Source organism: Doryrhamphus excisus, chromosome 21 (genome assembly GCF_030265055.1).
Source record: "Doryrhamphus excisus isolate RoL2022-K1 chromosome 21, RoL_Dexc_1.0, whole genome shotgun sequence".
In the NCBI taxonomy this organism is placed as follows: Eukaryota; Metazoa; Chordata; class Actinopteri; order Syngnathiformes; family Syngnathidae; genus Doryrhamphus; species Doryrhamphus excisus.
The window spans coordinates 6,812,270-6,838,462 of record NC_080486.1 but is presented as its reverse complement, the minus strand read 5'-3'; the positions used below and the strand labels follow the sequence as shown (position 1 = coordinate 6,838,462).

Genomic DNA, 26,193 nt, shown 5'->3' with positions numbered 1-26,193 from the left:
AGCTTGGATAACAGTGGAAATCTGCTGTCCTTCATGTATTCATTCATGTTTAAGCAGGGCTTAAAGTATTCCGTGCCGGATCTTTGGTGTTTCAATATGACCAATGAAAAAAAAAAAAAAAAGAATTTGCCGGATCCACACAAACACAAGTTCATTGTAGCCTTTCGGTAGGGCTCTGAATGCAGCTATTCTGGCTGGTATTTGGGACGTTTAAGTTAGTGGGGGGTTAAGTGTGTGTGTGAGGGGGGGGTCATGTTCACAATGATATTGAAGTAGTTTTTGGTTCAGACCGATCGTGTTTGTGATTTGAAGAAACATGTTTGCTCTTTCATCGCTGAACACGATTTATCTTTCACTATTGCTCAACCTCTCTTGGAACTGTACAATAAGCGAACTGTGCTTATTGTTTTATTATATATATGTACATATATATGTGTATATGTATGTATGTATGTGTGTGTATGTATATATATATATGTATATGTATGTATATGTATATATGTATATGTGTGTATATATATATATATATGTATATGTATATATATGTATATGTATATATATATATTTATATATGGCTCTGGATGTTGAGGAACTGTCTTGGCTGGCACGTCTCAACATTGCGGGGAAGTCGGGAACAGTACCTTTGGATTGGCAGACCGGGGTGGCGGTCCCCTTTTTCAAGAAGGGTGACCGGAGGGTGTGTTCCCACTATAGGGGGATCACACTCCTCAGCCTCCCTGGGAAAGTCTATTCCAGGGTGCTGGAGAGAAGGGTACGACCATTGGTCGAACCTCTGTTACAAGAGGTCCAATTCATCCTGGTCGTGGAACACTGGACCAGCTCTACACCCTCACGAGGGTGCTTGCGAGTGCATGGGAGTTTGCCCAACCAGTCTACATGTGCTTTGTGGATCTGGAAAAGGCATTCGACCGTGTCCCTCGTGGCATCCTTTGGGGGGTGCTCCGGGAGTACGGGATTGGTGGCGCGCTACTATATGCTATCTGGTCGTGTACAAACGGGGCAGGAGTCTGGTTCGCATTGCCAGTAGTAAGTCGAGCTTGTTTCTGGTAAACGTTGGCCTCCACCAAGGCTGCCCTTTGTCACCGATTCTGTTCACAATTTTCATGGACAGAATTTCTAGGCGCAGCCAAGGTGTTGAGGGAGTACGGTTCAGGGGCCTTAGAATCTCATCTCTGCTATTTGCAGATGATGTGGTTCTTATGGCCTCTTCGGGCTGTGACCTTCAGCGTTTACTGGGACGGTTTGCATCTGAGTGTGAAGCGTCTGGGATGAGACTCAGTACCTCCAAATCAGAGGCCATGGTTCTCAGTCGGAAAAGGGTGGAGTGCTCCCTGCGGGTTGGGAATGAGGTCCTGCCCCAGGTGGAGGAGTAGTTTAAGTATCTCAGGGTTTTGTTCACGAGTGAGGGAAAGTGGGAGCGTGAGGTCGACAGACGGATCGGTGCAGCCTCGGCAGTAATGCGGTCGCTGTACCAGACCGTCATGGTGAAAAGAGAGCTGAGCCAGAGGGCAAAGCTCTCAATTTACCGGTCGATCTATGTTCTCACCCTCACCTATGATCATGAGCTTTGGGTCATGGCCGAAAGAATGAGATCGCGGATACAGGCGGCTGAAATTAGTTTTCTCCGTAGGGTAGCTGGACTCACCCTAAGAGATAGGGTGAGGAGCTCAGTCATCCGGGAGGGGCTCAGAGTAGAGCCGCTTCTCCTCCACATCGAGAGGAGTCAATTGAGCTGGATCGGGCATCGGATGCCTCCCGGACGCCTCCCTGGTGAGGTGTTCCGGGCATGCCCAGCCGGGAAAAGGCCCTGGGGCAGACCTAGGACACACTGGAGTGTGGATGTCTCACAGCTGTCCTGGGAACGCCTTGGTGTCCTCCCGGTGGAGCTGGAAGAGGTGGCCGGGGACCGGGATGTCTGGGCTTCCCTACTAAGACTGCTGCCCCTGCGACCCGGACCCGGATAAGCGGAGGAAAATGGATGGATGGATCCTGCATTTGTTGTGATTGAAAGTCCTCTAGACATGAAATAACAGCCCTATAGTCACCTTTACACTCCTATTACCCATTATAGTATACATAATAACAGAAAATTATCAATTTAACACTATAAATGTGTTAGTGTTAGGAGAGCAGAAAGGTGGGCAGACATGAAGTGAAGTCAGAGGTTCAGAGTTTAGTCTTAGATTGGCAGGGATTACACACAGTTGCCAGTGTTTTTATACAGGATTTTTAGTCAGGATTATTGTGCCTGTTGTGAGATAATTAAAACCAGAATAAAAAGCCTGTTGTTCCGGCGATGAAGTCTGGCTCTTGGATGTCTTACTGAACATTGCAGTAACATTACTACATGTCACTCACATGCTGTATTTGTATACTCTCATTTGTACACTCTCATTACTGGAAGTCATAATGGTAACTGGATGGTCACAAGCTAGAACCAGCTGTTCAGCTACACAAAGCTTTCTTCCACAGCAATACAGAGACTCACATCTGTGGTATGTTTTGCCTCTAAAAGTGTCTTTGATGTCGGTAAATTCCAGAACAGATCACTTTTCAACTGAATAAATACTCAATAAAACAATGCTAGAACATACTCAGTCATGGTTTAATCATGCAATCACAAAATCCAGTTATAAAAGACCCATCAGCATATTGCCAATACAGTATCAAATCCCCATACTTGGATTGGTCAGGCCACAGTAACCCAAGGCGCCGTACTTGGACCTATTTTATTTTCATTACATACTATATAACAATTTACATTATTTGCCTAAAAATATAAACGCAACTGCTCCAATTTTTCATGAGATGGGCAAAGATTTAAAATTCATACACAATATTACCATTTCTTTCAAATGTTCACAAAACTGTCTAAATGTGTGATAGTGAGCACTTCTGCTTTGCTGAGAAAATCCATCCCACCTCACTGGTGTGCCACATCAAGATAAACTTGTTTGCTTCAGATGGTGTCAAGTGTTTGGCAGCCACCAGGCGTACAAAGATGACTGTCTGCAGTCAAGCATGCAAGCATGGTGGCAGGAACGTCCCAGTCTGGGGCTGCATGAGTGCTGCCGGTACTGGGGAGCGCAGTTCATTGAGGGAAACATGAATGCCCATATGTACTGTGAAGCATATTGTGCTTCAGAAACTGTACTGACACATCTCCAAGATGGCCATTGTCTTGGTAAAGGTGATGGAAGTAAACTCCATTGAGCATCTTGGCATACTCAAACAGAACATTGAGGAGTGCAGTGTATCTTACATCCACCAGCACCATGATGTTATCCTGAAAGACCCAAAGACAACCTGTGATGCTCCAGTGATCTCCATACACAAGAGAGTTAAGGCAGTGTTTGAAAATAATAGTATCCACACTAAATATTTAGACTTTTGGCAAATTTTGGACATTTTATAATCACTTTTGCAGCTGGCAGGTTGGTTCCAATGGCTCCAAGCTGTACACTGACTACTTCGGTGTTCTTTAATGTTTCTTTTATTTAGTGTGGCCCCATGAAAAGATATCATAAAATATTTGCAGAAATGGGTAGGGTGTAGTCTTGGATAAACATATATAAAATAAACAGTGACCATGGTTAAATGTACTGGTGAGTTTGTTTTTATGTTATATTTGTTTATTATTACATTTTTTTCACATAAGTTCTGTAACAGCTGTTTAGAAAAAATAAATGCAATATTTCACATTCTGCTAATAAATACTTTATTCAGACAAGATTGTTATTCTTGAGCATTTTGGCATTTTAAGCTTTTCCATATTTTTTTTTCACAAAGATATCCAAACGTTCTCCTTGTTTTCATTCAATGTTCATGCCTTTCTTTTTTGATTAATGGGCAGTTGTGGAATGTCATTAATGAATGCAATGATAATGACAGTATTTGTTTTATTTTGGTAGCCATGCAGTCTACAATTTTCTCATCTGAGCCATCAAGTCCTCCAGGCTCTGTTCGATCTCTTCTACCATCTCCCCATCATCCGTATTCTGCTTCAGAAGAAAATCATTTAGGTTTCATTAAAAATGGTATCAATAACAGCCTAAACATGATGACTGACCACAACTGGAATGTTGTATGCCACAGTGATGCCTTCAGGAAGGCCCGCTACAGTGGCAGCTGCTGCCTGCGTGTCCTCGTTTGCTTCCTCTGACACCAGTTCAATACCTGTGGGGTGACATGATGACCTTATAACAAGTGGCAACATATCAACAGGACTCTCTTGGCATGGCTTACCCCATTCATTATCCTCATGCACCACCTCCTCCTCTTCCTGGACCACTTCCACCTTCGGCCGCTCTGCTTCTCGCTTCTGGTGAGAAACAAGTGATGCATGGGTATTCTAAATTATTATGGAATGACTTAATCTTCACCTTGTACTCCTCTTGCTGTCTCCTGCAGTGGCGGTCGTTGCACTGGGGATTGGCTTTCATTGCCATGCTGGGGAAGAAGTCCTGCATGGCGTTGTAGCCCAGGTAATAACTCACACTACCGAACTTTAACAAATACCTGAAACACCATCACAATCAACTTTATTTCCATAATTTTACTACTACCACTAGCCATGAGTGAGTCCATACTTGAGCACATTTTGGACCAGGACGCCTGCCACCACGCCCATTGTTGTGGGCAGGCTGGCTGCACACACTCCTTCCCTCTTGAGGGTCTTCTCGTCAATGTTGGCGGCTACCACCAGAGGAGGGGCACACTAGTAAGTCATAAAATACAGGGTTAATCTGATGATAGATGTTGACATTTCTTAGATTTTTATGTTTTTTTCAAGGTTTAAAAGTGCACTAAATTGTATCTTTGTCTTCAGCTATCCAAACTCAATAGTATGCTTTTCAAATGTGTTATCTTGTCATACAGCAAAGCAGGCCGTCTCTCCAGGGATGATGAGCTGGATGTGTCCGGACACAGCATTCTCACTAACTCCAGATTCCATCCAGATCTGGCCGAGCTCATTACACGCCTGAGGGAAAGGACAGTGGAAATGTCAGTGTAAAGGTCCAACAGCTCTGTGTTGTTTGTCACACTTACTGCATTGATAGCCATGCGGGCCTCAAAGTTGTCCACACAGCTCAGGACTAAATCCACTGGCTTCCCCTCCACCAAACCTCCATGGCTGAGAAGACAGAGGAGAATTTAGGGAGGTTCCACTGAGGAGGTAGCAGAACAAGCAGGGGAAAACCCCACCTGAGACGTTCCATAAAGTGAGTGAAGTTGTCCAGAGTGGTGATGTTGTAGTTGTGGGTCTCAAATGACACATCTGGATTGATGTTTCTTGGTGAGGGGAAATAGAAGAACAGGTCAGTGAGAAGGAAAACTACTGTCCTAAGAAGTGGACCTGAAAAGTACCTGAGTGTGTGTTGGGCTGCCTCCACCTTGCTGAGGCCGGCCTGGTGAGGCTGGAAGAATAGTCTGTTCATGTTGGCCAGCTCCACTTTGTCGTAGTCGAAGAGCAGCAGCTGGCAACACATTAGGCCACTTTAGCCTGCACCATCTTGTCTTGTACCGTATCAAAAATGCCAACTACACCGTCAGCTTTACAGATGGCACGTCCTTTGTGGTACAGACGTTGTCAGTAACACATGGGGCATCAGCTGCCCTAGTAAATGCCCCTAATGGCACCAGGTCGACTTAATTTGACTTAGATATTAGAAGAAGAGCTTGTGTTATTACCTTACCAATGCCACATCGAGTGAGCATTTCAGCTGTCACACTGCCCACTCCACCAACACCCACCACAGCAACTGTGAACGTCCGGATGTTCTGTCAACACATTGGAATAAAGCAATAATAGCATCAGTGTAAATTAAAAAAAAGCTGTAATCACTTCGTTCGGAGAAGTGGACAAATAATATAAACAACTTGCCTCATAATTATCCACGATGCCCATTCTCTTGAGAGCCATCAGGCGACTGCAATGACAGCACAGCAACACAATAGGTCGAGTCTCCTTCGGGCGGGGGCCACCCAAATAAAACCAACAATGAAGAAAAAAACAACAACCTTACCTATACGGATTGGAATCCACGACTTCTGCGCTCATTTTGGCAATTTTGGGTCTGTTTGTCTCCTGTATCCTGCGTGCATTCTCCATGGCGCTCTGTTGCTGCTTACACTTGATCAATTCATTCTCCAACTCCCTCACACGAAGCTTCAGTTCCTCCACCGTTGCCATGACAAAATACGAATCTAATAATTAAAAATGAAAATGTAATGTAATGTAAGGGCTGAAGACCCCAAGTTGAAAATAAGACTGCAATGATGGCACAGAAAAGTACACGTCTTCACAACTCAAATCAGCTGTCAGGATGTGTGTTACAGTAAACAATATCCGGGTGGAAATTTGAAACCCTTGGAAATGGTTCTTGTTTTCTCTTCATGTTTTCCGAGATAATTTGTGCCGACGTAACTCGAATTTTGAAAAGCACGCTATTTTCAGTTGTCATGAATACGACTATTTAGATTTCATAAATATTCAAAATTAACTGAAGTTCGGTTAGTTGGATGTGCGGCGCTGTACATAGTCTGTCCGTAATAACATCGGCAGCTAGCGTTACAAGAGTTAGAAAGTAATAATTAATCTAGTCTTATCATGGCAGACATGGAAGAGTTGACGACTCCAGTGCGACAACATCATCATTTCAATGTCGACAGACTTAAAAAGTATCTGTCTGCTAAGTCGTACGTGTCTAACAACGACACGCTGTCAGTCAGACAGTACAGGTGAGCTTTTTATTGCAACCTGACAACTTTCTTTAGCTAGCAGCTAGCACGGTGATAGTTGCCATGTTTTATGTTACTATTTCTCCAGTGCCGGACAGTCTAACCCTACATTCCTCATCCAAACACATTCTACAAGTTATGTACTCAGGAAGAAGCCTCCTGGTGCGCTGTTACCCGGAGCTCATAAGGTAAAAGTTATCTAATATTACCACTTTGTTATGTTGAGTGTAGTGCTGTTATTCCTCCAGCAGGGAGTGACACAGCATTCATGTTGAACAAGTTAATTCGCTTCACTATTTATATTATTATTATTTATTTATTTATTATTATTATTTTCCATTGTGAAGTGGCTTGATCTGCTTGGCCTCGAATAGCAAACAAATGCAATTGAGACACCTATAGAAATCTATATTTTTAACACCTAGACCAGGGGTGTCAAACATACGGCCCGCGGGCCGGAACCAGCCCCCAAGGAGGTTCGATCAGGCCCGCAGGATAATTTGAAAGTGGAAAAAATGCATAAAAGACATGGAATTAATATTTTTAATTCGCTGCAATTCATGGATTATCCGCTAAGGGGCGCACTCTTTCCATCAGAGTAGAGGACAAGCCGCATCACTGAGACAGACTGAAAACAGCAGACGGTATCAATGCGCCATCTGCTGCTTGTTACGACGTTGTTAATACCTTGGTCTCTACCTCTCCACTACACCCTCATTAGCCAAAATGTCGTTATCCAAACGGCGAAAAGTAGATAAGGAGTGTAGAATTTTCAAAGAAAAATGGACCACGTCCTATTTATTTACAGAGATGCACGGAAAACCTTTGTGCTTGGTGTGTTTGCAACAAGTTTCGGTATTGAAGGAATATAATATTCGACGCCACTACGAGACTCATCACAGTGAAAAATATGACGGCTTACTGTTTGCATTGAAAGAATACAGCTCTGTGAAGATGAATCCTTACTGTGGTGATTTAAAAAATGTGCACTTTAATGTTAGTCAGCAGCTTCAAAACAAAAGTTGTGTGATGGAATTCTACTGTTCATACAACTCCATAAATTTTCAGTATATATTGTATGTGTATGTATGTTTCATGTATGAAGTTTACAGATTTACAGGACAGGCGAACACTTTCTTCATTACACATTTAAAATCACTCTCCTTAGTTTGTAAGTTGTACGCAGGGATTACATTTAGATTTTATATGCGTATGTGTAAGTGGTTTAAAAATCCCTTTCTTTAAAAGTCTCATTTAATCTGAAAGTGCATTACTATATTTTTCAGTACCAATTAAAGTTTTGTGCCTTTGTACAATCAGTGGGATCAGTTGCAATGCATATTTGTGAATGATAAAAGTAAATTGCACATTTGTCTAAGGAAATATGAGGTGTTTCATGAAATGTTTTGTAAAAGGATAGTTCATTAAATTTCAATATTTTCCTAAAGTTCTTGTGCTTCTTTACACCAAAACAAAGGAAAGACATGATATTTTGGTTATTTATAGCAGAGTATGGTATAATTTTAATGGTCCGGCCCACTTGACATCTCCCTAGGCCGTATGTGGCCCACGATGCAAAATGAGTTTGACACCCCTGACCTAGACTATGATGCTGCAATATATATACTGTTGTATAATAAGCCTGAATAAGAGAATGAATGAACATGGATGTGTGGATGTAAAGTTTACAGTAAGTCTAGAATACGATCAACAATGTGTTCATAGATGCATACATATAAATTTGTTCAGGTGGATCGAGAATATTGTGTCCAGAAGGCCCTGTATTCCGCTGGTTTCCCTGTGCCAAAGCCCCTTATCCACTGCACTGAAGTTAATGTCATTGGAACAGAGTTCTACCTGATGGAGCATGTTGAGGTATTCTTATTCAGGCTTCTTGCATTGTTGTATTTGCATTAACATATCATTGTAATTATTCATTTTACAAATAAATTATAATTTTGCAGGGGCGGGTATTTCGGGACCTCCGCCTGCCTGGCGTGAGCCCAGCAGAGAGAGCAGCTCTATATGTGACGGCTGTGGAGGTCCTGGCCAAGATGCATTCACTGGACCTGGCAGCATTGAAGCTTGATAGCTATGGCAAAGGAGCACACTACTCTCGGAGACAGGTGACTTCACATACTCTTACCACCTCCAAGATCAGATACGTGACATTCAAACGTTGCTTTGTCCTTAAAGGTGTCCACTTGGACCAAGCAGTACACTGCATCCGCTCACCGGGACATCCAACCTATGAATGAGCTGTCCAATTGGTTAATGAACAATTTTCCAGCCAATGAGGAGGAGGTCACACTCGTCCATGGAGATTTCAGAGTGGACAACTTGATCTTCCATCCCACTGAGGTTCTGAGCTTCTTATTGTTCTTATTGTTATAAAGGTCTGTTCACAGTGTGACTGTCGTGCCTTGGCCCCTTTAGGCCCGTGTGCTGGCAGTGTTGGACTGGGAGCTGTCCACCACTGGACAGCCTCTGGCAGACCTGGCCTACTTCCTCATGCCTCACTACTGGCCCTCAGGCCTCACCATACTGAGCACAATGGGCAGCCTAAAAGGAATAAGAGGTCAGAATAAGAATAAAGCACAAGTAAGCATATGTTTTGTAAGCATTTGTATGTCTTCTGATGGAGCAGGTATTCCCACGGTGGACGACCTGATCTCTGTTTACAAGCGCTGTCGGGGTATCACTTCTGCTTTGCCGCAGTTGAAGTTTTATTTGGCTCTGTCCTTCTTCAAGATGGCAGGAATAGCTCAGGTTGCTATCTGTTTTCTTTTATTCTTGCCCTTTGCACCACTGCCAAGTGAAGGCCATGTCAACAAATGAATGTGTTACTATTATTACTTATCTGATTTCTGTTTTTATTGCTATCAGGGAGTATATGCACGCCACCTACTTGGCAATGCCAGCGCTGCCAACGCTGCGGAGTTCGGCCATTGTGTGGAGCCCCTGGCGGTCTCCGCCCTGCAGCTCATACAGAGGTCTGACTTATCCCTGTTCATTTATTGAGATTGCAGTTGAGTTTCCATGACTTTGACACCAGTCAAATAATTTATTCTTATCTCCTCTGAAAGCTGCCAGAGACATCGTCTTATTTTCGTCTATGTTTTTCAAAGAATTCAAAGTATTTCATAAAATCAACATCAAGTCCATCAACCATCTTGTATTATTATTTGGCGTCAGTTAAAGGGCATTTTTCTTCCATCTGCTGTGTCAAGCTAGCAAACACTGGAATTATATACAAACTTCCACTTGTGACAGACCACCTTTTTTTAGCAGACCTCTGAAGGCTCCACAGGAAGCCAGGTTGTTTCTGCAGACGCCCAATGGTCAGGCAGTGCTCCAGCAGGTGAAGGACTTCATGAGACAGTTTGTGCTTCCAGCTCAGAAGGTCAGTGCTGAGACAAAACCACTCTGTTCCCCTTGAAACCTCTGAACTTGCACATGAGCAGAGCTGTTCATTAGCACTGAATGAACAGCAAGAACAAGGCCTCCATTTACTGCAACAACATGCCCAATAATCACTTTTGGCCAGGCACCATCACTCTCAGTGCTCATGATAGACAATGAATTAAAAAGACTTTGTTTCTCTTTAACTTTGACACGTTTGCAGGAAGTTTCAGACTACTACGTCAAACATGCTCAGTCCCCTCTACGGTGGAACACCCCCCAAATAATAGAAGACTTAAAGGTAGGCGATACACGCACACTGTGTGCAATCAGCATCCAACACACATATTCAGCACACTGAGTCTAAGAATGTGTGTATGAACAGGTGAAAGCCAGGGAGGCAGGGCTATGGAACCTTTTCCTGCCGGCCGCCAGCAAACTCACTCAACTGGACTATGCCTTCATCGCAGAGGAGACTGGACGCTGCCTCTTTGCACCAGAAGTCTTTAACTGCCAGGCGCCTGGTAAACATCCTGCATGCCCCCGCATAGGCCAAAGGTTGTCCATGTGTGGGACATGGAGCCTGAGCAACATGATGGTGTTCATTATCACAATGGTATACTATGTACAGTGCATCCGGAAAGTATTCACAGCGCTTCACTTTTTCCACATTTTGTCATGTTACAGCCTCATTCCAAATTGTATTAATTTAATCTCTTACCTCAAAATTCTACACAAAATACTCCATTATGACAATGTGAAAATGTCAGAGCACAAACACCAAGCATGAAGTCAAAAGAACTGTCTGTAGACCTGCGAGACAGGATTGTCTTGAGCCACAAATCTGGGGAAGGATACAGAAAAAATTCTGCTGCTTTGAAGGTCCCAATGAGCACAGTGGCCTCCATTATTCGTAAATGGAAGACGTTTGGAACCACCAGGACTCTTCCTAGAGCTGGCCGGCCTTCTAAACTGAGCGATCGGGGAAGAAGGGCCTTAGTCAGGGAGGTGACCAAGGCCCCGATGGTCACTCTGTCAGAGCTCCAGCGTTCCTCTGTGGAGAGAGGAGAGCCTTCCAGAAGGACAACCATCTCTGCAGCAATCCACCAATCAGGCCTGTATGTTAGAGTGGCCAGACGAAAGCCACTCCTTAGTAAAAGGAACATGGCAGCCCATCTGGAATTTGCCAAAAAGCACCTGAATGACTCTCAGACCATGAGAAACAAAATTCTCTGGTCTGATGAGACAAAGATTGAACTCTTTGGTGTGAATGCCAGGCGCCATGTTTGGAGGAAACCAGGCACTGCTCATCACCAGGCCAATACCATCCCTACAGTGAAGCATGGTGGTGGCAGCATCATGCTGTGGGGATGTTTTTCAGCAGCAGGAACTGGCAGACTAGTCAGGATAGAAGGAAAAATGAATGCAGAAATACTATATAGAGATATCCTGGATGAAAACCTGCTCCAGAGCGCTCTTGACCTCAGGCTGGGGCGAAGGTTCATTTTTCAGCAGGACAACGACCCGAAGCACACAGCCAAGATCTCAAAAGATTGGCTTCAGAACCACTCCGTGAATGTCCTGGAGTGGCCCAGCCAGAGTCCAGACTTGAATCCGATCAAACATCTCTGGAGAGATCTGAAAATGGCTGTGCACAGACGTCTCCCATCCAACCTGATGGAGCTTGAGACTTATTGCAAAGAAGAATGGGCAAAACTGCCTAAAGATAGGTGTGCTAAACTTGTGGGATCATATTCAAAAAGACTTGAGGCTGTAATTGCTGCCAAAGGTGGATCAACAAAGTATTAAGCAAAGGCTGTGAATACTTACGTAAATGTGATTTTTTTTGTTTTCTATTTTTAATAAATTCAAAACAAAAAAACAAAAAAACCTTTTTTCACATTGTCATAATGGAGTATTTTGTGTAGAGGTAAGAGATTAATTTAATACAGTTTGGAATGAGGCTGTAACGTGACAAAATGTAGAAAAAGTGAAGCGCTGTGAATACTTTCCGGATGCACTGTATATACATAACATATATAATGTATATGTCGGCCTTTAAACAGGAGTAAAATAGGCAAAATTCCAACATGTTAACAGTTAGCATGATGACACCTAGCAAGATAGCACAAAGTGCCAAGGCAGTTCGATAGTGTCCATACATCATGCCATGTGTGTATTTTCATTTTGATATGTATAAAAAAGTCAAAATGCTAACAGTTAGCATGGTAGCATCTAGCAAGAAAGCACCAAGTCCCAGAAGTGTTAAGGCAGTCCTTATGTCATGCAATGTGTGTATTTGCAAAAGTAAATGAGCCTAACATACTAACGGTTATCATGCTAGCACTTAGCAAGAGAGCCTCAAGTACTAAAAGTACGAAAGTATCGTGTGTATTAGCATGTTCACTTGCAATGTCATGCAGTAATAAGGGGCAGAGAGGTAGTGAGATGCTATCTTGTGAGAAACAATCGATTCCTGACATAATGATAACACATCTTAATGCTGTATCATGGATTCTATGGAAATGTTGATATTTTGATACTCCAGTCATTTGAGGTGACTGCAGTCACTGTGCTTAATTAGAAAGATACAACTTTTAAAATCTACCAGATACATGAGATGTATGGTATCAGCTGGGAAGAGAATCATTGTAATTGCACATGACTACAAAGTCGTTTTAAAAGGGAGGGGTTGGGAGGAGGAGGACAAAAGGTGTAAACTCCATTCAACTGCAACGCATTGATCTGCTCGTTTTGCATATCGGTTAAGAAAAGACAGCAATATAACTGCTGCTTGGCAGCTGTCAGTGGGGTGCCCGCATTGCAGTGCATGCCATTAATAAAATAGATGTAAAGAATAAACATGAGGAATATTAAGATGGGCTGCTCTGCTTTGCAGAGCCCCCATTGACTGTCCAGTGGGGGTGCATGCCCATAATAATAACAGAAAGCAATAGAAAATTCCATATAAGTCAACAAAGTGAAAATAATGATGTCCACTTAATGAATGTGATCACTCCTCCGCACGTGATACAGAGCAGATTTGAAATTGTAAACGCGACCATGTAGAGACAAAAATTACATGCCGTGGCGTATATAACATAAATAAATAAGAGTATTTACTTCATTGTAGTTTATACTGTATATTCAAAATATTCTTCATTAAACCTTGCGTCTGCAATATCAGGCAATATTTGTCAACACAAATAAACATTACAAAATATATACAACAAGTATTTTATTTCTACAATGCAGTTATTTCAAAATCAGACCAATAGTCAGATAAAGTAACATGTTCTCTTACTATATAAACTTGTGAAGGTTAGACTTAATAAATTCACCATTAACAATCCCATTAAACAATACTGGCAATGATACAATTTGGAAAGCTGCACAATTCTATGAAGCACAAACATCCGGATAAGTTAAGTTAAGTGCTAACTTTGAAACTCTGGACAAACACAGTCAGTGAAATTACAGTAATCTGGGCTCATTCAGCCCTGCTTTCATCACTTATTAACGGCCTTAATACCCCCTCACAGCACTTTATAATCTTTGAAAATTGCATGTTTACAATCTGAAGGTGAAACTTAATTCCACACTGTGGACATCCTGAGCTAGCAAGCTCGTTGCTGTGTGGCACATGATGTCATCACTCATGTACCGTTGTTACCATGTTATTTTTATAAATATATCAGAGATATTTGTGTATACTTTGTCATCATGGAGCACAGATGATGATGAAGTCCTCCCTGTGTGTTGGCCACAGACACAGGAAACATGGAGGTGCTCCACATGTTTGGCACAGAGGAGCAAAAGAAAATGTGGCTGGAACCTCTGCTGAGAGGAGAGATGCGCTCGTGCTTCTGCATGACAGGTAACTTCAAAGCAGCTCCTCCACGCAACATACTACATACATACATACATAGGAAGTCAAGCAAACACTGTTGCTGTGGAAACACTTTGTTTTCTGCTGCTTTTGACCATTTATCCACTGTGAGTAATTTCTCCCTGGTTGCTCTGCTGGAAAGAGTGGCTGCAGGCCAGAGGTGATGACAGTGGTCATGCCCCAAGCTTTCCCAAACATGTCATCTCATGACTTTTGTACGTTGACTTGATATGTTATGCTGGATAATGAGGATAGGATGTAATGTATTCATAAGTCAGATGCAGCGTGTGAGTAGGTGGTGTTTTAGCAACGTTATCAGGTCCATTTGTAATTACGGTATTTGTGAGTCTCTTATTAAAACCCAAAGAAACAGAAGAAAATGATACAACTGTATTTGTATGCATGATGTATTGGTATACATATATTATATGTTATATACTTAACACGAAATACCTGATTTCTTATTGTACTTATACGCTGCTACAGTTTGACTACATTATGTCATTTGGGGGAAAAACTCAAGAACAAATCCTTATTCAAGGTTTTTGGTCTGATCCTTAGAGCCTGATGTGGCCTCTAGTGATGCAACCAACATGGAGTGCAGTCTTCACCAGGAGGAGGACAACTTTGTCATCAATGGAAAGAAGTGGTGGAGTAGCGGTAAGTCCTTTTTTTTTTATTTTTGGCCAATTTTGTTGAGTTGACAACACTGACACACACTTTCAGTCATGTGCGTCAATGATGACATCCTGGATGTGTTTGTTTTATGAACATTTCAATCTTGGTCTTCCGGTTGTTTAGGTCATTTTGGAATGAAGGGCTAACACCCAAAGAGATTCTGATCACACTTTGTACATTTCTTTGCTCTGACCGACGCCCCGATGTGACCTGGGATGTTCCTTTTTGTTTGCTTGCTTGTGTTTCACATCTCTGCCTTGTTGCTAGGGATGTCTGTCAGCACTGGTGACTGAGAAATGTCCTCTAGAAGAGGGAATTGTGTGTCTGCCCAGCCACAAATTTCTCATATAGGAAGGAATGTTGACAGTTTTCTCGTATGTTGTGGTCTCTGCTGGGAGTCATAACATCTCAATCTCTGCGTAATCACTGAAAACAAAAGAACATCTTGACGTTGTTGACAAGGGCCGAGTGTGGCCTTACCAGTGTTTCCTTTTGGGTTGTATTTCCAATTGACATCTCACATGTTCCCTCACTATGATTTTCTTTTCCTGTAAACAGCATGCGGGATGCTAGTGGGATCTTTCCCAAATGTCTGCAGTGTAACCACAAGTTTATCCAGTGCAGTGGAAAGAGGGTGACTAAGTCAGGTACTGAGGATGGAAAGAATGATAAATACGACAATGTCATTATAGTCTCATTTGGTTTTCGTTTACTCACTGGACATGTTAGCATCAGCTACATGAGAGAAACTTGTCAGTATGATGCAGCGCAGTACTACAACCATGACTGAGATCATAGCAAAGCAGTACTCACTCTCATCTGTTTTTTTGTGCAAGAACTCGGGGTACAAGTTTGGGAAAATACTGAATTTAATTAACAAAACACAATAAATACTCTAGCTTAGCCCAGGAGTGTTTAATTGCCCACAGTTTTTTATTGGCCTTCACTATGTTTTAATAATAGAATTATATACATATACTGTAATTATAATCAATATTATTAATTTAGTGTCATGTAATTACTAATATAATTAGTAATTTAATGGACTCTTACTGTTACCAACTGTGAAATGTGGTGTGCTATTATTATGCACTGATATAGTACCTATATCAATGATTTAGATGTTGTTTCAGTCTCTAGTTTCACCACTATCGCACAGGAAGCTAAATAGCTAGTCAACATGAGTTGTGCTTGTTCACTCTGAGAAAAACACTGCCCCCTCTCCTTTTGGTAGAGATTTGCAAGTCACAAACTCAGCCCTCAACTTAAAACCATATCTTTTTTTTTTTTTTTACAAATTTGAAGGTTTGTACTGCAAATTAATGTACTGCAATGCACCCCTTGCTGTAAAAAAGTATGGACACCCCTGGGTTAGCTTCTGTTTACAAAGTCTTTAAGGACAAGACTCAGTCAATCTCTCATCATTTCATTTCCTTCTATGTCAAAAACTGACAGAGATGGTTACCGCCTCACTTAGATTTCCTAAATCTGATACTTCTCCCCAAAAGGAAATTAGTGTGCCAAGCTCGAACTAGTGAGTTGCCAGGTAACTGCAGTTTTGCATAATCGCCATCTTTGTTACAATAGCAGCGAATGTTCCATGGCGTCTCTGGAGTGGTTCTGTGTTCTACACTGGAACGTGGCACACCTCAATCATGGTGCATTTTTGTTTTGTTTTTTTTTTAGGAATAACAAACTATTGTTGTTTCTCCACATTGTTGACGAGTTAAGTGTGCACTTCACATGGTAAACGTGCTGGTGTCGAGTTCCTCTGATCCAGACTGTGATTGGTTTTGATTGCGAGAGGTGAGTGCAATCTCTACTGCCGGCTCGCCAGCCTCTCTTTCGGAGTGCTGCCCAAGGTTCTGACCAAGACGTTTGGCAGCTTTGAAGACGTGTCCCCTGAAGGAGGAGCCGACAAATGCGTAGAGGAGCGGGTTGATGCAGGCGTGGGTCAGCGCGAGGCTCTCGGTCACTTGGAGGGCGTGATCCAAGCCCTTACTGACTTCACAGTCAGTCACCAGGATATAGATGATGTCCATCGCCCTGCATAGTTTCACCACGTTGTAGGGAAGTTGAGTCAGCAGGAAGACAGCCACCACTGCTAACAGAACCCGCAGGGCCCGCCACTTCCGGTCCCTTCTGACTCCTGCCACCTTGCCCAGGGCCCTGCCCACCAAGCAATAGCAGACCACCATGACTAGGAATGGCAGCACAAACCTGAGGCCGACCTCTAGGAGCTCTAGCGTAGCCTTCGCAGGTCGGCCCATGCTGAGCGGGTACACGGCCGTGCAGTACATTCTGTGATGGGAATGCTTGACTGTGGAGAAGACAATCTCCGGGAGACCTAGGAAGCTAGCCACTGTCCACAATACCAAGCACACCACGAGCCAGTGTCTTCGCACATGGGTCCCCCTTGCGGCCCTGCCCGCTGTGCTCTGGACCACAGCCCTGTAGCGGTCCACGCTGATGCATGCCAGCAGCAGCATGCCGCAGCTGAAATTGGTGCTGTAGAGGAAGGAGGTGAGCTTGCAGGCAGCAGAGCCCAACCTCCAGCCATGCACTGCATCCGCAGCCCAGAAGGGAAGTGTGATGAGCAGGAGCAGATCTGAGATGGCCAGGTTTAGGATGCACACGTCCGTCAAGGTGCGCAGTCGTGAGCGTGACGCATAGACTGCTACTACCAGAGCGTTCCCTGCTAGGCCCACCACCAGAGCCAGTGAGTAGATGACTGGGAGGAAGACGCCCGCGAAGGACCTCACAGCCTTCTTGTCGCACACTGAGTGGTCATAGCTGTAGTCGTAGCTGTCATTGAGGCTGGAGTCCTCATCGTCATGGTAATAGTAGTCGTCCATCTTGCTACATGGGCAAAAAGAGGCAAAGTTGGTGTTGTTTCAGTGGAATCTCTCCTGCATGGCTTCCCTAATAGTTTAATCCTTGTCTTCCACACCATGGACCTCAACACATCACTGACTCCCTCTTTGCAACTCCATTTTGAGTTTCCCCTCTTTCTACCAAAGATGTAAACTGTAACCCTGCAGCTCCTCTCCTGCCTCTACCTTAAAGCCATGACCATCCAGTGACAACAGCCATGTACTTTCTTAAATAAGTCAAACAGATGCAACATTCCAAAATAACTGAAGTATTTCCACTGCTGGAAGTGAAGGCATTTATTAGTTTTGTCAACAGTATCCCACCACATGGAAAACTTTTGAATTATTAAAATGCCTGATGTAACATTTCATCCATCCCCTTGAGAAAAAAATTATAGAAAGTAAAAATAATTCTGCCTTAGCAAAGATGATAATCTTTGTAACTTGTGCAACAAATGTTATGGTCATGTTACAAATGAGAAGGTTACAATGAGAAGGTCCAAATTTTGGAAATGTTTCTTTACAACCTCACTGACATAAACATAACGTTATGTTGATTTTACAGAAGTTTGTTAGCTTAATCATTATTGTTATCACAGTGTGGTTATAAACACTGTTTAACCAGGACTTTAACTCTAGAGGGGAAAACAACAAGAAGGAAGTGTAGGATAAAATACCTTCATATACCTTTCATATAATTAGTGATAAAGTTCTTACCTTTTTAGTCTGCTGCTGGTAATTCAAACGCTCCAGCGCTGCTTGTGTGTCTGCACAGCCAAGTCGTCAGCTAATAACATGCACTCCTCCCCCTCTTCACTGCACGGCCGCCCTCCCCTTCACCACTCCACATGCACATGTATGCCTTTGTCTGTGTTTATGCTTTTCTTAGGGCGTGCCAGCCTGCTGCCTACTGCCATCCATTTAAAACACTTTTTATTTTAAACCTGACATCACATAGGCTCTTGTTTACGGAGCAGTACAAGACAGCACAGCATGCAGAATAACATGGGTATAAATAACATTGATACAGTAAGAATAAAAACACAGCTCTGAAAATACAATTAAAATATATCTGAGACAAAGTATTGCACAATGTCCAGTTTAAAACTGTACATATCAGTATACTGTATACGGATGATTCCTACAATTTATTGCCATTTCAGCATTGTGACTTTTAAAAAAAAGCATTAATTTGAAAGAATTATTCTTATTATCTGATCAGGATGGTGAATTATAATGATTATGACCAAATTATTTGGATGTCCACATGAGCTTGTTCCAGTACATTTTCATCTTTATTCAAAATGTTGGTTGTGTTTTTTCACATGTTGAAGACCTCAAATACCCCGTATATGTTGAGAAAAATTAATAAATAAACACACATTCTCTTGGGGGAAAAAAGCATGTTTATGTTTTATTTTAGAGCAATTATTGTAGATTCCACACTTGATTTGCAATGAAAAGAATATTCAGTCGACATGTGCCCTGTTTAAATTGATATCAGTTGTTCAATTCATTCACAACGTCAATGACCACAAAGGCAATGAAAATATTCTTACGTTTTATATAATTAATGTAAAAATACATGGGTAATGGGGTGGACACAGCAGCAACAGTGTGGACTATGTGATATTTCAATGCATTAAAAGAGAAGATAAGGCCATTAATTTACCCCAATTTACAAATTATGACGCGCACAGGTATATTATGCACCCAATAGATTTAACGAGAAAAGAAGATTTGTACATGTATATACTATTGGTGTCCACATCATATAGTAGTACACACAAAGTGTCTGTGTAGTACACAGAAAGAAGTTATAGAGAAAGATTTTTTTAAACTTTTCATTACATAAATACTTTTTTCCGTCCCGTGCATGTAATATGACACAAAGTAATAAAAATCGCCGTCCTCATCCTCCTCCTGGGAACAAAAACCACTAAAGTCATCCTCTTCATCACAACTGAACATTACATAAGATTAGACAGATCGAAACAGGATCGTTGCATAATACATTAGTGTCCACTTCCTAAAGTGACTCTAAGCAACATGGGATGTAGTTTTATCCATAAATTATCAACATCATTGTACAAGCCACAAGGTTCAAAGTGTGAGGAAAAAAGTAGCAGCATACGTATATACACTGGAAATCACAATTTGACCTTGAAACCCATTTGTCTGTAGAATAAATTACTGTAGAAAAAATTACACATCTCTCATTCACATCTAGGACTGTTTTTCATTTTATATTTTGTATAGTTAACCCATGTTCTTTGGAGTTCCACACATTTTTGTCTCACTTCACGGATCTTTTGCTTCCAAGTTGTGGTGCTAGTTTCAGTCACCACAGATTCAGTTGTGAAAATATTCAACCGACTTCTAGTCAGTGGAGAGCTGTATTACTCACAGGCGTTCACAAAGGTAGTGAAAAGAAACATCTTCACTGTGCTGTTGCAGAATGGACAAATAATCACTGTATACTACTACATTGTAGTAGAACAACATGGTCACAGAAAATGTTTTGCCTTCGGAAGAAAGTATGATAGATCACATTATACACAGATTGATGTTGAAAATGTTGTGGGTCTGAAAAGGGAATTCAGGGGTAGGAAACAGATATTTGATGTGACACTGTTCAAAAGAAAATTGATGCTAATTGATCTGCCACAATATGCAAGCCTCCATGTATACCTCCAAGATCCAGTGTGGAGGATTGAACATTTAACGGCAAAGTACGTTTCAGTTGTCAATAAAACTGGAATTTGTGTATTGCAGATTTTTGTCTTCACTTTTTTCTTTAGGCTACAGTGTCCATGCATATGCTATGTTTGTAAAGTACATGTAAAAAAAAATACATATATATGTAAAAATATAGTGCCTTTTTGGTTTTGATCACAAGATATTTTTTATATGTATCAATATATACACATATATGATCTATGCATACATTGCAAGATATTGAAAAATATAAACATATGATTCCATATATGGAAATATATTTCCTAATACATAGCATTATATTTGCCAATATACTGCAATATATTTTTTTTCTGTAAGGGCTCTCATGAGGCACACCACCCGCTCATGCTTGTACCAGCCAGTGTACTCTCTTGGACTTGGCCAGTAACATGCTAGTACCTGGTGATCTCAGGAGGAATCCCGCCTCTTTATTAACCACATCTTTACATTTCTAATTTAGCAATAAAATTATGTAAAATGGTGTACGAGTTGCCTTACCACATCAGCAAGGCGGTTACAAGAATAAAGAGTGAAACACAATTTGTATTTTGTACACCATTTCTCTCCAAATATATTTAGTTAATTCCTAAAGGCTTGGTAACTCGAGGAATGGTCATTGGGCGTATTTAAAGGGATATTCGTCAGAGTCACGGGGGACGGTCAACACAGGGACAGAACTTATTTTGAAGTCTTAAAGCATTAAAATTACATCACTCATAAAGTTGAAGAATAATACATTATTTTAAAGACATTTATTGTTTCATTATTATTACTTATATTTGTAACTGTAGTCGAGCAAACATGGGTGGGGACATGCCAGTTGGGCCTGGTTGCAAGAAAGATTCATTTGTATTGATACAAAGTCTTAGTTCATAGTGTCCTAACATTTTCCAACACGGGCCACATAGACAAAAATGGAAGAATATGGTGGACACTTTGATATCATCGTTTGTTAATTCCACAGAAAACCCAAAGTCAGTATATTGACATATACTGTATTTAAAGATAACAGCCATCAAAATGATATCACTCCATGGCTGTATTTTTGACATTTTTGATCGAGGCAATGAATGTCTTCTTTTAATAATGCAATAATGAGTGTCAATAATTATTTGTCATTTTCTTACTGTAATTTAAGTAGACAGGACCCTTCCTTCTTTCTCATTCTGTCATTGTATGAGAATGAAGAATGGTAATGGAATGACCCTCTCCCAGGGTGTGGATTAGAGACAAAGGAGTGTAAACAGCCACAACATAGGGAGGTGCAACACACATGCCTGGCCAGCCACGCAAAACAGGATTCAGAAAAGAAACCAAAAAACTGCCTTTATCTATAAAGAGTGTGAGTTTGACAAACTATGCTGGAAGACACGCAAATGAGCTGGGAGGGGTTTCTTTTCATTCCAGTGGTGTTGGAACATGTTTTGACTTGACAACTTGTATTATGAAACCAACATACCTCAGTCCTAATAGGTTTTCCTTAAAGCAACCACCACTATATACTGTACATGCACCCCTTTACTAGCTGTGCCTGCTTGAAAGTTGTTCCTCCTCTGCTGTTAAAACAGATTCCGCTCTTCTGGGAAGACCGAGTGATTCAATATGACAATCTTCTGATGCTAGTATCCATGTCATGAAAGAGTGAACACGTTGCACATCATGTTCTTCTCCTACTGTCATTATTGCACATATGTCTGGCGTCCACATGTCCTGTCCTCAGGGTCCCATCTCCCATTGTCAGCATGTGCAAATAAAAACAGGAAGGCTGGCTTTTCTCTCACCACGACTTCACAGAGGACTTCTGAGGCCTTGTGAGACAAAGTAGCCACAAGTCACCATAAAAGAGAACATCCAGCTGGGCAGAAACATCAGTGTCAAAGTGCTTCATCACTCTAATTTGTTGAATGTGTTCCCCACCTCTGTGGCGACTAAATGGGAACATGTAGTCACTGTGTAGTCTGCCCAGCTCGACCTCCGATAGGTCACATGAAGGTCAGAATCATGCCAAAACTCAAAATAAGTCGCTGTGTCGTCCTCACAGGTGCAGGGAATCCTCGATGCAAAGTGGCCATTGTCATGTGCACCAGCACCACCACCAGCACCACCATCAGGTCAGTGGACGTTTTATCTCAGTCCTGCCGTGGACCCGTGTGTAAACTCAAACTGTTTAGGGTCATTCCATATCATCAACCAACGCAGGGGACATTTGCCTACCACACCCCCTCACATTTTGTTCTTATTCACATAAAATTCTCTAATGCTAAAAGCCAGTTAAGAGTCAGTTTTTCAAAACTCACATTATTAAAAGAGTAATAAGGATTGAAGATTTAGTGTTGGATAAAGGATAAGGATGATTAGTTTTAGATTAACTAAACTTTGTGCCCTAAGGTAGTTTTTTAATGCAAAATTCAAATCTGCAGTCCCATTTTCATTCTTCCCGATCTGTATAATTTTATTCAATGTTTAAAATTTTGAGGGGTCATTTTTGGCCACCAAAATTTCAGGTCTCCCTAAGACAAATTTTTTTCAAAATTTGCATATTATGTCCTTTGGTACCTGTAGAACAGGGGTGTCAAAGTCAATTTAGCTCAGGGGCCGCATGGAGGAAAATCCACTTTCAAGTGGGCCGGATTGGTAAAATCATACCATCTTTCTTTTTAATAAAACAAATAAATAATATAAAATAAGGTTGGGCTATATGGACCTTAGCTTATGTCATATATTTAGGCTGTATCACGATATGAAACAGTGTAAAATTTAAATTCAGCAGTCTTGTATAAAGCCCGAATCACACAAGTTAACTCCTGCTAGCTTCTATTCACTCTCTGTAAGAGGAGATTCAGCTCAGACTGAGTGGTCTGCCGAGTAAATACTCCCACTCACAAACGTTCCTTCTCCTCACAATGACAGCATTTCATTCATTTTCTATATCCGCCGTGGAGCACAGTCTTGTTTATGTTTTATCATTTATCATAAACCAGATTTCGTAAAAATAATTTAAAAAAAGGATTATATGTTATTTCAAATTTGTCCAAAATAGATGCAGACTTGTTGGTCGGGAGGAGTGGCGTATCTGACCTAACGTACAATCCAGATGTAACATTGAAACACTTTTCATCACCATGATGACCCGGGACAATGCTATGATGCTTTTTCCAGTTACCAGAAACCTGCCACGGTTGAGTTCTTTGATAATCTTTTTTTCCAGAACTTGTCAAAACATTCATATAATGGTCAGGCAATCCAACATACTGACTTGGCCAAACTTTCTAACTAATTCTTTAACAAAATTTTTAACAAGAGTCTTCAACTCACTGCATTTTACTTTCCCAACTTTTCAAACCTTGGCTTTTAAGGGGAATTTCCCCAAAATTAAGGATTGTTGTTGTGCCTTTATCCAAATCAAGGCTCAAGCTTGAGTTTAATGTGGTGAAAAATGAACAGTTTGAGTGTTACATAATTTCAGTGAAGTTGGCAAGGTACAATAAACAGAGTACATACTGACACATTTTGTGCTTTTTCTCTCCAATAAGAAAAACACCCTCCTAATTTGTATATTACATCCTAGAGAGAGAACATGGTATGTACGTAAATATTGAACAAATTGGTTCTGGGAGACCTGAGGTTTTGGAGTCAGATATGACCCTCCCAACCCCCCCCCCCCCCCCAAAAAAAATGTTTAAAAATATTTTCTAACTTTATAAGCATTGAGAATGTTGGATGTATCAACACTAAGAGACATGTTGGTCCACATGCCTCTGAGTGATGACAAACCACTCCATTTGTGTGTTAGAATGCACAGGTGATATGATGTTTTCTACTACCATTCAGCTCTATTTTTCTTTTCCTGTTCCACTTCAGGTTTACTGTTGATGTAAATGATTTTATAGTCGTGGACTTTGGCAAGGAAATAACCTTTTATTTGGTACTTGGCGGTTAATTTCATTGTAGTGTGTTTACAATTGACAAATAACCACTCCCCAGATCCACACCATCAAGTACATCACTTTCTTTCTCATATTAAACGTAATTGCTGTTTAATGTTTGTAGACATGGCCAACACAGTATGGTCCTGGTGCCTTTGGATGCCGATGGTGTCAAACTGGTCAGGCCACTCACTGTCTTTGGACAAGATGGTATGTCCACCTCCATATTTGTTCTACACTCACCATTGGGTACACAAACGGCCTAATTGCTAGGGGTGTTATGGTACACCATAATCACATTAGATATGTAGCTCTAAAAGAAACTGCAAACTGCTGCCAGGTAATTCTCCAGTAAATCGAATACACAAATAAAAACATAAAAATACTCATTAAGATGGCTATAGCAACGAGGCCAAAGGTATTCGTGTCTACTGTCACTGTGATTTGGGATTATACCACCGGCCAGGAAGTGAGAAGTTAATGGAGTGTTGCCAGTATTTTTTTTTTTTTTCATTTGCATCTGGTCGCACAGTGGATGTGTGGTTACCGTGGTTACCTTCCTGCCAAAATTGTTTTAATTCATTCCACCCACGGCACGCCTAACTATGAACCATATAAGGAAGTCTGCCCTTCTGTGACATCACAAAGGAACAATTTGACCACTCCTTTTCAAACCAAGCGTTTTGAGCCATCCCAAACTTCTTTCAGGTCTCACTTCCAAATGGGCAAACCTCATTATCTGAAACGTTGGCATGGTTTAACACAAGAATACAACACTCTAACTACATTTATAGGTCAGAAAAGTGGAAAAAGCATAATTGGTCTCCTTTAAATGAATCTTCACTCAGATGCCATCCATGGCGGACACTTTGAGATCCACTTTAAAAACGTGAGAGTTCCTGTCTCCAACATCATTCTGGGTAAACAAGAACACAGTTTTTCTTTTATAAGACACATATGAGACGTTATTTGTGTTGTTTCCAGGCGAGGGCCGAGGCTTTGAGATTGCTCAGGCTCGTCTGGGAGCAGGTAGGCTGCATCACTGCATGAGAGCTGTGGGTCTGGCTGAGCTTGCACTGGAGCTGCTGTGCCAGCGTGCCGCCTCTAGGAGAACCTTTGGCAAGAAACTGTACCAACATGTAGGCTCCTGAACGCTCATTCCACTCCGTTACTGTGCGACCTCTAGTGGACAGCTGGTGACATGCAGCTTGCTGTATTGCAGGAGGTGGTTGCTCACTGGATAGCGGAGTGCAGACTCATGATAGAGCAGAGCCGCCTGCTGACGCTTTGTGCTGCACACACTCTTGACACGCTGGGAGGACGTGCTGCTCGCAAACAGGTAAGACTGTGCTTTCAAAGTTGTTTTTCTTTATTGTGTTCTTGCTGAGTGAAGTGAATCATGTATGCAGATAGCAATGGTGAAGGTGGCAGCAGCCAGGATGGCGTGCAAGGTACTGGACTGTGCTATACAAGTGCATGGAGGGGCAGGCGTATCTGAAGACTTCCCCTTGGCACACATGTAAGTCTTGAGTGGCCTCAAGTTGCATTAACTTGAGGCCACAAAACAGGACAAAAATAATTCACTTTTTGTGTGTGTGTAATATTTGATACAAACATTGGTATTAAAAATGATGTTCCACATTATCATGCATACCACAGATTTCAGGTAGTATGGGAAAGAAAAAGGCTCATTGCTGACAAAGTGTCAAATATTGCAATGCCTTGGACAAGGCGTGGAAACATTCAAGAATTCACAAAAAATTTTGTACAGTTAAAAAATGTGTGGCTGATTCAAATGGCCATTTGAATTGTGCTGATGAAGGCAAAATGAGAGGTTTCTGCCAGACAATTTTTTCAAATCTGCTAAACAGCCATTACAAAACAGCAAACTGCTGCTGGTGCCTCTGAAGTCCCATGAACTGTA

At 41.6% G+C, this 26,193-nt stretch overlaps 3 protein-coding genes across 3 annotated transcripts in view; 1 reads left to right on the top strand and 2 right to left on the bottom strand.

The window, feature by feature from the left end:
- The window catches only part of nphp3 (nephronophthisis 3), a 42,987-nt gene that overhangs the window by 11,644 nt on the left and 5,150 nt on the right, over positions 1 to 26,193 (top strand). Inside the window, exons 28-46 of the mRNA XM_058060812.1 lie at positions 6,639 to 6,762; positions 6,851 to 6,950; positions 8,512 to 8,637; positions 8,727 to 8,888; positions 8,959 to 9,123; positions 9,199 to 9,340; positions 9,410 to 9,531; positions 9,649 to 9,755; positions 10,051 to 10,165; positions 10,388 to 10,465; positions 10,550 to 10,688; positions 13,934 to 14,041; positions 14,615 to 14,713; positions 22,385 to 22,454; positions 24,394 to 24,479; positions 25,118 to 25,189; positions 25,254 to 25,408; positions 25,492 to 25,608; positions 25,679 to 25,788. Of these exons, the coding sequence (XP_057916795.1) occupies positions 6,639 to 6,762; positions 6,851 to 6,950; positions 8,512 to 8,637; positions 8,727 to 8,888; positions 8,959 to 9,123; positions 9,199 to 9,340; positions 9,410 to 9,531; positions 9,649 to 9,755; positions 10,051 to 10,165; positions 10,388 to 10,465; positions 10,550 to 10,688; positions 13,934 to 14,041; positions 14,615 to 14,713; positions 22,385 to 22,454; positions 24,394 to 24,479; positions 25,118 to 25,189; positions 25,254 to 25,408; positions 25,492 to 25,608; positions 25,679 to 25,788 (2,197 nt within the window). The remainder of the gene's footprint in view (positions 1 to 6,638; positions 6,763 to 6,850; positions 6,951 to 8,511; positions 8,638 to 8,726; positions 8,889 to 8,958; positions 9,124 to 9,198; positions 9,341 to 9,409; positions 9,532 to 9,648; positions 9,756 to 10,050; positions 10,166 to 10,387; positions 10,466 to 10,549; positions 10,689 to 13,933; positions 14,042 to 14,614; positions 14,714 to 22,384; positions 22,455 to 24,393; positions 24,480 to 25,117; positions 25,190 to 25,253; positions 25,409 to 25,491; positions 25,609 to 25,678; positions 25,789 to 26,193) is intronic.
- uba5 (ubiquitin-like modifier activating enzyme 5) lies at positions 3,907 to 6,387 on the bottom strand. Its single transcript, XM_058059896.1, has 12 exons — positions 6,048 to 6,387; positions 5,906 to 5,951; positions 5,713 to 5,802; positions 5,389 to 5,498; positions 5,227 to 5,313; positions 5,071 to 5,155; positions 4,898 to 5,002; positions 4,611 to 4,738; positions 4,404 to 4,539; positions 4,267 to 4,342; positions 4,091 to 4,197; positions 3,907 to 4,019 (listed from the first exon to the last, which is right to left on the bottom strand). The coding sequence occupies exons 1-12, from the start codon at positions 6,212 to 6,214 to the stop codon at positions 3,942 to 3,944; spliced, it is 1,215 nt and encodes a 404-aa protein (XP_057915879.1). The 5' UTR covers positions 6,215 to 6,387; the 3' UTR covers positions 3,907 to 3,941.
- On the bottom strand, positions 13,501 to 18,384 carry ackr4b (atypical chemokine receptor 4b). Its single transcript, XM_058059897.1, has 2 exons — positions 18,322 to 18,384; positions 13,501 to 17,590 (listed from the first exon to the last, which is right to left on the bottom strand). The coding sequence occupies exon 2, from the start codon at positions 17,584 to 17,586 to the stop codon at positions 16,471 to 16,473; it is 1,116 nt and encodes a 371-aa protein (XP_057915880.1). The 5' UTR covers positions 17,587 to 17,590; positions 18,322 to 18,384; the 3' UTR covers positions 13,501 to 16,470.

Excerpts from the sequence above, each read along its gene's own strand:
- uba5 (XM_058059896.1), bottom strand. The coding sequence starts at position 6,214 with ATGGCAACGGTGGAGGAACTGAAGCTTCGTGTGAGGGAGTTGGAGAAT. Across the intron at positions 5,952-6,047 it reads GTGGATTCCAATCCGTATAG|TCGCCTGATGGCTCTCAAGA; the intron begins GTAAGGTTGTTG and ends CTGTCATTGCAG. Across the intron at positions 4,343-4,403 it reads GACAGCAAGAGGAGTACAAG|AAGCGAGAAGCAGAGCGGCC; the intron begins GTGAAGATTAAG and ends GTTTCTCACCAG.
- ackr4b (XM_058059897.1), bottom strand. The coding sequence starts at position 17,586 with ATGGACGACTACTATTACCATGACGATGAGGACTCCAGCCTCAATGAC.